Below are 12,033 nucleotides of genomic sequence, written 5' to 3'. Positions count from 1 at the left end.
TACGTGTAAAAAAAGTTTTCAGTTCAAAATTTGAAAATCCGTGTTAAAAAAGTTTTATGGTTTCTCGACGAATCATGCAAAATGGAGCAACTTTGCAAAAATTTTGAATGGGATTTGTTTTACACGACCTGAATTTAATTGATCATAAACCATACCAAATATTTCTCAACCTATAACTAAGGATATCCTACAGCAAATGTATTTCTGAATTGATATGAAATGATTTCCGTTTTACGAATAAAATATTACAAGCAGGCATTGCAATATCATCTGAGCACGGGATATCATCTTTGCTTGTGCAAAGATATTATCCCTAATCAAAGAGCACTCTGGAAAGATATTATCATTTGAGCATGTGATGATGATACTGATAGCCAGCGCGGTTCGGGGTTTGTTCAAAAGATATTTTAGTTACTAGATAAAGATTGTCGCTGTCGTCGCTGTCCGGAACATCTTTTGCTGGCGAGGATAGGGGAGCTAAATGTCAAAGAAGGAAAATCCATACGATTTGACAGGTATGTACCACACATGTTTCGGACAGCAGAACAAAGGGAACCGAAGCGACAATCTTTATCTAGTAACTAAAATATCTTTTGTTTGTTCACGTTGCGAGGGCGTTGCTACAATAAAAGCAGTGAAAAATTTTTTCTCCATGGCGAACATCCATGGCGATATCCCAGCATATCATCAGTATCTTTGCTCAGAAGATCGAATGATGGGATAAATTGCAATGCCTGATTACAAGTCAGTTAAAAAGCCGCTTGCTGCGCTTTGCCAGAGCACCGACAAGTTAGTAGTGAGTAGTGAAAAGTTAGTAATGAGAATTACATGAAGTGCACAGCGAGAAGAGAAGAGTAAGACATTTCTCACTCTTCATAAGAAATAAGACGTGAGAAGCAGAAAGTGAATTGAGAAATGAGAAGTAAAAGTGAGAAGTGAAAAAAGAGAATGAAAAGTGAGAAGTATGAAGTGAGTGCAGAGTTAGAAGTGAGAAAAAAAGTGTTAAGTGGAAGTGCTAAGTGTGAAGTAAAAAATGAGAAGTGAGAAGTGAGAAATGAAAAGTGAAAAGTGAATCTTTAAAATTGGGAAGCGTAGTGAAAAGTGAGACATGAAAATGAGAAGCGGGAAGTGAAAAGTGAGAAGTATGAAGTAAAAAGTGAGAAGGGAGAAGTGCGAAGTGCGAAATGAGTAGTGCGAAGTAAGAAGTGCGAACTTAAAAGTGAGAAGGGAGATGTGAAAAGTGAAAAGTAGAACTGCATTCTGTTTGAAATTCTGAATCCCGAACAGATTCGTTTCAGAATCTCAAATAGAGTCTGTTTAGAATTCCAGACGGATTTAGTTTAGAATCTCGAACGAATACTGCTCATAATTCTGAGTGGATGCCTCTTAGAATCTCGAGCCGATGCTGATCAGGATCCCAATAGGGTTTTTCTCAGAACTTCACCCTAATTTTTTTTTCAAGTTATTGTTGACTAAGCCTCAAGCATAAAAACATAAGATCGAAATTACAGAATCGGTCAGCATATGATCAACTGAGCCGAAAGGTGCTATGGCGAAAAAACAATTTCTCGTGTCAAGTCCGCTACTGCAAAAAATGTACTATAGACCGGGGTGCTGCTGATAGATTCGTTTTTTTGATCTCAAGTGAAGGGGTATCATGAAAATATTCCCATGAGCCAACATATTTTGCAGTTACTTAGTTGTCAAACATTTCCCGCTCTTAAGATTTATCTTTTCATGTTGCATGAGGGCGCACAAATGCGCGATAATTATATTTTATTTCTGATACTGCTGTTGGTAGCGAGGACTATAAATACGATATATCGTAAACCGTAACACACTTAAGGGAAAAAAAAATATTTATGTATGAAAGCCATCATTATTTTCCATAAACTTTCACACAGTTCAGTTTTTTCTTGAATATTTGAAACATCATAATTCTGCTCCTCAGATTCTCCAGTAAGTCCTGGTTAAAAGTTTACTTTTCCTCCGACTTAAAGACAGCACCACTAGTTCTTTAAACTATTTCTATGTGTGCACATATAGATTACTCCGAGGTTACTGTAAGTAGCGAAGGGCTAGTAGGATATCGTAAGAGACAATATACGGAATATCAGGTAGAAATGACAGAATGCTCCCATCGCTTGTAACTATGAAACAATCAGCCTTTGGCTTTGATTTTACTCTAAACATTCTAACGAATACCGTAGTTCTACTTGCTTTCATATATGTTTACGATGTCAAGCGTGAATAATAGCGAAGCCTGTTTCTATTTGCTCCTCTTTTGACTGGTGCCGCATCAAAATCAATGACTGGCATCGTCAAAATTCTTGGAATTCTATAATCCCATTGTATTATATTATGTGGGCATCGATGAAACACAAGATATTCGGTGATACATCATTTACAGCCTTTTGCAAATAGAAGCCGGTTGCGACAGTATATAGATCCAAAAAGAGCTTGTTTTTATCTGCATTTTAAATCTTACTTTTCTTCGTATCGATAAAATTTTCAAATCCAGTTGTCAAGTGATATTGAGATTGGCCTGCTGTGAAAATGGAGAGCTCATCGGAGTTGGATCTAGTCAACGTGCATTCTGATGTCGACGAATTCGTCTGTGATCTGAACAGCGACGAAGAGCTTTTTGAAGAGCATCCGTTTGCATACGAAGAGGATGAAACGACATTTTTTAACAAATAAGGAGATTTTAAGTGGTCAACAAAGCGACCTTCCAAAGTTCGTAAAAACGATGCAAAACTTGAATATGACAAAAGTTTCAATCTAAGTTTAAGTAAAATAAGTTCACCTAAAAAAGCATTTATGGAGTTTTTCGACTAGGAGATGATGGATAGGTTAGTGCTGCTGCAAGGGGTGATATCACGGAAGCTGCTGCAAGGGGTGATACTAATTATCGTCCAATCATAAAAAAATGTGAAGAAAGAGCCGTCGCACATGTTTCAGAGCGAAATCGTCCCCTTTACAGGTTCCCTGGGGGCATTCTGGGCGTCACAAGAGTGGCCAAACTGACCATAGACTACTTTTATAACTTTTATGACTTTTATAACAATAGCGAGTATAATTATGCAAAAATGTTAAGAAAGAGCCGTCGCACGACATGTTGCGGAGCAAAATCGAAAATGTCCCCTTTACAGGTTCCCTGGGGACATTTGGAAGCTTCCTGGGGATGTCCGTATGGAAGACTAACTTTCAGAAAAATCGCTATGAGACTCGTTATTAGTGTGGCAATATTGTTTTATACTGTTTGATATGCGTTCCATGGAGAAAAATGGAGTAACTGGTGAAATACCCCAAACACCAGTTTGCTGGTACCCCAAGAGAATCTGGAAATAGAATAAAAGAACTAGAATAAAAATTGGACCTTGTGTCAAAATTTCATCAAGATTGGACGAAAAATAAAAAAGTTATAATTTTTTCAAAATCAAAAATCGCTTTCTCAAAGAGCTCGGCCTTTTGGGTGTTAATTACCCAACAAACAATTTTAGCTGAATAAGGCTATCAATTGAATAGACAGGAGCTATTGAATTGAGATCTACGTAGGATATGTCTATTTTCAGGTCAAACACTTCAATTGATATTGAGATTTAATGGCACTGCTGCTGGGGCCCTCCTTAGCCGTGCGGCTACAAAGCAAGACCATGCTGAGGGTGGCTGGGTTCGATTCCCGGTGCCGGTCTAGGCAATTTTCGGATTGGGCATAAAAGTATCATCGTGTTAGCCTCATGATATACGAATGCAAAAATGGTAACCTGGCTTAGAAACCTCGCAGTTAATAACTGTGGAAGTGCTTAATGAACACTAAGCTGCGAGGCGGCTCTGTCCCAGTGTGGGGATGTAATGCCAATAAGAAGAAGATAAGAAGAAGCTGCGCTCATCTCCTCAACTCAGTAAACACTTCCATTTCTCAGTACTCACTTCTAGCTAACTGCTCTGTACTGGATTTGAACATCTCATCTTTCAAGTCTCAGTTCTCACCTTTCAGTTCCCCACTTCCCACTATTTACCTCGAACATCTCACGTTTTACTTTACTTAATGAATAAGCAATGTTAAATATTCGGCCGAATGGCGTTCGGCTAAATGACCTTTTCGGTCAAATGACCCTTTCGGCCAAATGGCATTCAGCCAAATGATTCTTCATCACATTTCTACATGCTAAGAAAAGTTTTTGAATTTTGAAAAAAAAATGTGTTCGCTATCTCGATACCTCCCTAGCTCGATGGTCCCTTCAATATCGAGTAAGAGAGAGTGCACTGTATAGTATATTTGATGCAACCCTTCACTGGCGGTGAATTGTCATCGACAGACCTGTGGAAGCGTAGGATTGGAACTTGTAAGAACCAGTGCTATGTAGGGTGTTACATGGGTCTGAAATGGATTAGGGTACCAGATGTCAACTCACCATTTGTAGCCCATGCTTGCTAGGATTAATCACGAACTAAATTAATTTTTTAATTGCCTCACTACTTGATGGAAATAGGAGAAAATTTAAATTAGTTAGAAAAAAAATCTTCACTGTTTTTTATTAACGAATTTGTAATTCGATTGCAATTAAAACCGTTGATCGGAACCGATTCTAAAGAAATGACCATATCTTGTTTGTTTCAGGTTCGATTTCCGGTTCCAACAAATAGATAGTCGTCCTTTGTTAATAAGTACTCATACAGTTGAGTTCTTAGCGGGCAGCAGGGACTATGTCCAAGGGCTTGACGATCCCTCCCCAGGCCATCTGCGAGTTGTGGGGCTTGCCTAGGATGTGGTGGGGTTTGACAGTGGGCCCTGTTAAACCTCTATAAAAAGCTGCATGTATCCGCAAGTAGGCCCCACCAAAGCGACCGTGTGCCGCTCAAAGCGCACAAGCCCAAGTCCTGGTGTTAGGTGGGACGCTAAACAGCCCTGACACGACGGCCCTCCGACGAGACAGGAGGTTTGCGCAGGCCCAATAAGCCGCCTAGAAAACCAATCATTACGAACAATATAAGAGATAATGCGACTCGATATAATCGGCAAAGACCTAGGCGACGAATACAGGATCACGATTGGAAGCTTGGAACATGGAATTGCAAGTCGCTAGGTTTCGCAGGTTGCGACAGGATGATCTACGATGAATTACATCCCCGCAACTTCGACGTCGTGGCGCTGCAGGAGATTTGATGGACAGGACAGAAAGTGTGGAAAAGCGGGCATCGAGCGGCTACCTTCTACCAAAGCTGTGGCACCACCAACGAGCTGGGAACCGGCTTCATAGTGCTGGGTAAGATGCGCCAACGCGTGATTGGGTGGCAGCCAATCAACGCAAGGATGTGCAAGCTGAGGATTAAAGTCCGTTTCTTCAACTATAGCATCATCAACGTGCACTGCCCACACGAAGGGAGACCCGACGACGAGAAAGAAGCGTTCTACGCACAGCTGGAGCAGACATACGATGGATGCCCACTGCGGGACGTTAAAATCGTCATCGGTGACATGAACGCACAGGTAGGAAGGAGAAATGTATAGACCGGTCATCGGACCGGATAGTCTGCACACCGTATCGAATGACAACGGCCAACGATGCATAAACTTCGCAGCCTCCCGCGGAATGGTAGTCCGAAGCACCTTCTTTCCCCGCAAAAATATCCACAAGGCCACATGGCGATCACCTAACCAAGAAACGGAAAACCAAATCGATCACGTTCTAATCGACGGTAAATTCTTCTCCGACATCACGAATGTCCGCACTTACCGCAGTGCGAATATTGAATCCGACCACTACCTCGTTGCAGTATGCCTGCGCTCAAAACTCTCGACGGTGTACAACACGCGTCGAAGTCGGACGCCGCGGCTTAACATTGGGCGGCTACAAGACGGTAGACTAGCCCAAGAATACGCGCAGCAGCTGGAAGTGGCACTTCCAACGGAAGAGCAGCTAGGCGCAGCGTCTCTTGAAGATGGCTGGAGAGATATTCGATCCGCCATTGGTAGCACCGCAACCGCTGCACTAGGCACGGTGCCCCGGATCAGAGAAACGACTGGTATGACGGCGAATGTGAGCAGTTAGTGGAAGAGAAGAATGCAGCATGGGCGAGATTGCTGCAACACCGCACGAGGGCGAACGAGGCACGATATAAACAGGCGCGGAACAGACAAAACTCGATTTTCCGGAGGAAAAAGCGCCAGCAGGAAGATCGAGACCGTGAAGAAACGGAGCAACTGTACCGCGCTAATAACACACGAAAGTTCTATGAGAAGTTAAACCGTTCACGTAAGGGCCACGTGCCACAGCCTGATATGTGTAAGGGCATAAACGGGAACCTTCTTACGAACGAGCGTGAGGTGATCCAAAGGTGGCGGCAGCACTACGAAGAGCACCTGAATGGCGATGTGGCAGACGAAGATGGCGGTATGGTGATGGACCTGGGAGAACGCGCGCAGGACATAATTCTACCGGCTCCGGATCTCCAGGAAATCCAGGAGGAGATTGGCCGGCTGAAGAACAACAAAGCCCCTGGGGTTGACCAACTACCAGGAGAGCTATTTAAACACGGTGGTGAGGCACTGGCTAGAGCGCTGCACTGGGTCATTACCAAGATTTGGGAGGAGGAAGTTTTGCCGCAGGAGTGGATGGAAGGTGTCGTGTGTCCCATCTACAAAAGGGCGATAAGCTGGATTGTAGCAATTACCACGCAATCACATTGCTGAGCGCCGCCTACAAAATACTCTCCCACATTTTATGCCGTCGACTAGCACCACCTGCAAGGGAGTTCGCGGGGGGTTATGGGCGTAAGCTCCACCACGGACCAGGTGTTCGCCATTCGCCAAGTACTGCAGAAATGCCGCGAATACAACGTTCCCACACATCATCTATTCATCGACTTCAAAGCCGCATATGATACAATCGATCGGGACCAGCTATGGCAGCTAATGCACGAACACGGTTTTCCGGATAAACTGACACGATTGATCAAAGCGACGATGGATCGGGTGATGTGCGTAGTTCGAGTTTCAGGGGCATTCTCGAGTCCCTTCGAAACCCGCAGAGGGTTACGGCAAGGTGATGGTCTTTCGTGTTTGCTATTCAACATCGCTTTGGAAGGGGTAATACGAAGAGCAGGGATTAACACGAGTGGTACAATTTTCAATAAGTCCGTCCAGCTATTTGGTTTCGCCGACGACATAGATATTATGGCACGTAACTTTGAGAAGATGGAGGAAGCCTACATCAGACTGAAGAGGGAAGCTAAGCGGATCGGACTAGTCATCAACACGTCGAAGACGAAGTACATGATAGGCAGAGGTTCAAGAGAAGACAATGTGAGCCACCCACCGCGAGTTTGCATCGGTGGTGACGAAATCGAGGTGGTAGAAGAATTTGTGTACTTGGGCTCACTGGTGACTGCTGAAAATGACACCAGCAGAGAAATTCGGAGACGCATAGTGGCTGGAAATCGTACGTACTTTGGACTCCGCAAGACGCTCCGATCGAATAGAGTTCGCCGCCGTACCAAACTGACTATCTACAAAACGCTAATTAGACCGGTAGTCCTCTACAGACACGAGACCTGGACGATGCTCGTAGAGGACCAACGCGCACTTGAGTTTGCGAAAGGAAAGTGCTGCGTACCATCTATGGTGGGGTGCAGATGGCGGACGGTACGTGGAGGAGGCGAATGAACCACGAATTGCATCAGCTGTTGGGAGAATCATCCATCGTTCACACCGCGAAAATCGGACGACTGCGATGGGCCGGGCACGTAGCCAGAATGTCGGACAGTAACCCGGTGAAAATGGTTCTCGATAACGATCCGACGGGCACAAGAAGGCGAGGTGCGCAGCGGGCAAGGTGGATCGATCAGGTGGAAGATGACTTGCGGACCCTCCGCAGACTGCGTGGTTGGCGACGTGTAGCCATGGACCGAGCCGAATGGAGAAGACTCTTATATACCGCACAGGCCACTTCGGCCTTAGTCTGAATAAATAATAATAATACAATTAAGTTTTAGATAACAAATTACCTGAATTTCTGCCACAAATTCATTAAAATTTTCAAAACATAAATATTATGATAAATTTGCAACAGTACCATAACGAAAGTACTCTGAAAAAAGGGATATTATAGATATTGGAGGATTTGAATTGAAACAGTTCCGCTCGATCAAGTGGAGGTTGTGTGAGATTGCTGTCAGTTGGTCGACAGTACCCGCCAAGTTGCGGAGGACGATGGAGGTCATTCGTAGCTTAGTAGATAACGCACCTGTCTATCATACTGGGGTCGTGGGTTCGAACCCTACCGAAGGAAATGGTTATCTCCAATACATGTTTCGAGCTAATGTTGTGCACATGATCAAATCAAGCTTTCCAACATATATAACAGTAGTTTCCATTCCGGTGATCAAAACATACTTAGTAATTAGGCAATACAGTTTGATTGAATTGAGTTGGGAGCTGTCAAGGTACGATTTCACGGCATGGGAATAAATTGTCATCAATTCACAACTACAACTATAAAAATAACACAGAAAATTAGATTCTTTAAATCCTTTGCTTTGCATTCAGTAGTTTCATTCAGTTCAGTAAGCAAGATCAGTTTCGAAGTATGTACACGGCTGCGCGTTAAGTAATTGATCGTGACTCACTTATTATTCTATCGCAGAATCTCTTTGGTTTTCTTATTATCTAAGTTTGGATCTTTGGTCGATTTGACGTTTCTATGAAGCTACTTCCACAAACTGTTTAGCACAAACTATTTCGATAGATGTTAGTTTCTACAATAGGTGTGCTGAGAACCGGCAAGATGTTATTCCGATGACATTTGTGGAAGAATTCTTCCTTTGTGACAAGTCTGTGTGGCACTCAATAGTTGTGTGTAATTTGCGGCGCGTGCACATGCTTTGTGAAATACAGTCGCTTCAAGGTACCAGACATGGTCAGAATGTTAAACGGTTTACTATTGGCTATTTCCTAAGATTTGGCATATTCGACAGCTAGCAGTGCGTTGATTTGCATGGCTTAGTATTGTTCACCCTCGTACAAATGCGGCTTGTAGGAGCCATCATCTTCGTGTCCAATGCCGTTGTCGGACCATGCTCCTGCTCCATATGAGCCATATGAGCCATATGAGCCAGCCTTAGCCAGAGCGTTCAGGTGGAAAGCCGTGGCGTGCTGGACTTCGGGGGTATCGACTGGAACACCCTTGTGGATCACTGGGATGTGGATTGGTCCGTGCCACTTCTGCACATGGACATCGCCTCCATAGTGGCCATCATCATGGTGAGCATACCCGGCGACCTTAGCGTGAGCGGCAGCGTGGAAGGCCTTGGCGTGCTGAACTTCGGGGGTATCCACAGGGACGCCCTTGTGAATTACTGGGATGTGGATGGGTCCATGCCACTTCTGTACATGGACATCGTGATGATCCCAATGACCACCACCAACACCGGCGGCTGCATGGGCGGCAAAGTGAGCAGCCTTGGCAGCGGCTACTTCAGGAGTGTCCAAAGGAATGTACGATCCGGAGCAAACCGAAGCAACCATAAGCACTGATCCCAACACCTGGAACGGACGAGTAGAACACAACAATGGTTAATTAATCACTTCAGGTAAAGTCTTTAAATATATTTTCACTAATCAATAAGTTGTTATCACCACCGGAAGTACTTACGAAGGCTTTCATTGTTAAAATTGGATTGTTTTGCAAAGCAAAAGACAACAGTGGACAAAACTATTGAGTGCTCTTGTAAACGCAAACCTCCAGGTTGATCTGAACCAAACGAGGACTGTTCGCGGACTGTGCCTTTCCGAGTGGCGAGGAAGCAGTTTTATACAGTTTAGCAACTAACCATCATCGCCACTCATTAGCTGACCATTTTCGAAAATTTTATGCACCTAGCGTTTTCATCTTCGTGTTTTCATTACCGTTCAGGGCGCCGCCGCCGCCGCCCGGTTGGTCTTCGTGCATCAGTGGCTGCTTTGCATGCCTTTCGCTTTCCAGTAATTAGTGAACGTATTCTTTCCTTCGACGTTCGAGATGGGTGGAAACTCGCTCCTGATTGCTCAAGCAATGAAAGATGAGAGAGTCATCCATATAAGATTTAGAACTATTCTACGTAACAAGAACTATCAAAATATGAATTATAAAACTGTGCTTGAACACTATTTTTCGAGCATTTTCTTGTACTGAGTAAGAATTTGATACTTCAATAAATAAATTTGAATCAAATTAGACAATACAAACTATTTTGGGTGCTACACGTTTTTCATCTATCACAAATTACTTAATATTGCAATTTTTCTATCACTCAACAAAATTCAACTCGAAACATGCTGTGAGAGAAGTAAACAAATTCCAGAAGGGCGTCACGTGTGATTTATGTTGGTTAGTCATGGAAATAAATTAATCGAAAAACGATGGATACTTGCTGAATTGTATAAAACTGCTTCCACGCTTCTTGGAAAGGCACAGTCAACGAACAGTCCTCGTTTGATTCAGATCAACCTGGAGGTTCGGATTTACAAGAGCACTCAATAGTTTTGTGCACTTTTGTCTTTTGCTTTGCAAAACAATCCAAATTTAACAATGAAAGCCTTCGTAAGTGTTTTCTGTGCTTTTTAAATGTGATTTAAAGATTTTTAAACTCGAAGAATGTTCTAAGTGATTTAGTATCAACCGTTGTTCCTGTCTTTGAATATTGCAGGTGTTGGGATCAGTGCTGCTGGTTGCTTCGGTTTGCTCCGGATCGTACATTCCTTTGGACACTCCTGAAGTAGCCGCTGCCAAGGCTGCTCACTTTGCCGCCCACGCAGCCGCCGGTGTCGGTGGTGGTCATTGGGATCATCACGATGTCCATGTACAGAAGTGGCATGGACCCATCCACATTCCGGTGATTCACAAGGGCGTCCCTGTCGATACCCCCGAAGTTCAGCACGCCAAGGCCTTCCACGCTGCCGCTCACGCTAAGGTCGCCGGGTATGCTCACCATGATGATGATCACTATGGAGGCGATGTTCATGTGCAGAAGTGGCACGGACCAATCCACATCCCAGTTATCCACAAGGGTGTTCCGGTCGATACCCCCGAAGTCCAGCATGCCACGGCTTTCCACCTAAATGCACTGGCTAAGGCTGGCTCATATGGCACATATGGAGCAGGAGCATGGTCCGACAACGGCATTGGACACGAAGATGATGGCTCCTACAAGCCACATTTGTACGAGGGTGGACAATACTAAGCCATGCAAAACAACGCACAGCCAAAAATGCCAAATCTTAGGAAATAGCCACTTGTAAATAATTCATCATTTGAACCATTCTTGGTGCCCTTAATCGACTGTATTTCACAAAGCATGTGCTTGCGCCGTAATGCACACACAACTATTGAGTGCCACACAGACTTGTCATAAAGGAAGAATTCTCCCACAAATGTCATCGGAATAACATCTTGCCAGTTCTCAGCACACCTTTTGTAAAAACCGACATCTATCGAAAAAGTTTAGGCTAAGCAATTTGTGGGAGTAGCTTCATAGAAACGTCAAATCGACCAAAGATCCAAACTTAGATAATAAGAAAACCAAAGAGATTCTGCAATAGAAAATAGTGAGTCACGGTCAATTTCATGATGCGCAGCCATGTTTACATTTCGTAGCTGATCTTATCTACTGAACTGAATGGAACTAATAAATGCAAAGCAAAGGATTTCAAGAATCTTATTTCATGTGTGTTTTGCCTCAGGTGATTATACAATGAAGCCCGTGGTGAATTTCAAATTCATCACACGTTTATCTACATATATTTTCAAAAGCCCAAATCTGGCGTAATAGTTTTCGTACAGTGCCGAAACTCAGATTATGATTGTTCAGCATAACTAAGCAAAGGATCTACTATTATTTTAGCCCCACTTGAGTTTAGGTTCTTTCATCTCGTGTTCTTGAAAAAAATATTGCAAAAACACGTGGTTTACAAAATGGCCGATTTCTGGCTTTATTCTATAATCACCTTAATGCAATGTAGATTGATAACAATTTAGTCCCTCATTGTGATTA

General features: G+C 43.5%; 2 protein-coding genes across 2 annotated transcripts in view; one reads left to right on the top strand and one right to left on the bottom strand.

Annotated features, from left to right (window-relative positions):
* The window catches only part of LOC134207423 (uncharacterized), a 40,945-nt gene extending 29,245 nt beyond the window's left edge, over window positions 1-11,700 (top strand). Inside the window, exons 3-5 of the mRNA XM_062683149.1 lie at window positions 9,121-9,454; window positions 10,524-10,583; window positions 10,690-11,700. Of these exons, the coding sequence (XP_062539133.1) occupies window positions 9,121-9,454; window positions 10,524-10,583; window positions 10,690-11,223 (928 nt within the window). The 3' untranslated portion in view covers window positions 11,224-11,700. The remainder of the gene's footprint in view (window positions 1-9,120; window positions 9,455-10,523; window positions 10,584-10,689) is intronic.
* On the bottom strand, window positions 8,519-9,814 carry LOC134207688 (cuticle protein 5-like). Its single transcript, XM_062683484.1, has 2 exons — window positions 9,657-9,814; window positions 8,519-9,547 (listed from the first exon to the last, which is right to left on the bottom strand). Exons 1-2 carry the CDS (start codon window positions 9,666-9,668, stop codon window positions 9,005-9,007), a joined length of 555 nt encoding a protein of 184 aa, XP_062539468.1. The 5' UTR covers window positions 9,669-9,814; the 3' UTR covers window positions 8,519-9,004.
* Window positions 11,701-12,033: the final 333 nt, after the last annotated feature.

The sequence above is a fragment of the Armigeres subalbatus genome, chromosome 1 (genome assembly GCF_024139115.2).
Source record: "Armigeres subalbatus isolate Guangzhou_Male chromosome 1, GZ_Asu_2, whole genome shotgun sequence".
Classification (NCBI taxonomy): domain Eukaryota; kingdom Metazoa; phylum Arthropoda; class Insecta; order Diptera; family Culicidae; genus Armigeres; species Armigeres subalbatus.
Note: the sequence above shows the minus strand (reverse complement) of the source record. Positions and strands in the feature narration are given on the sequence as shown.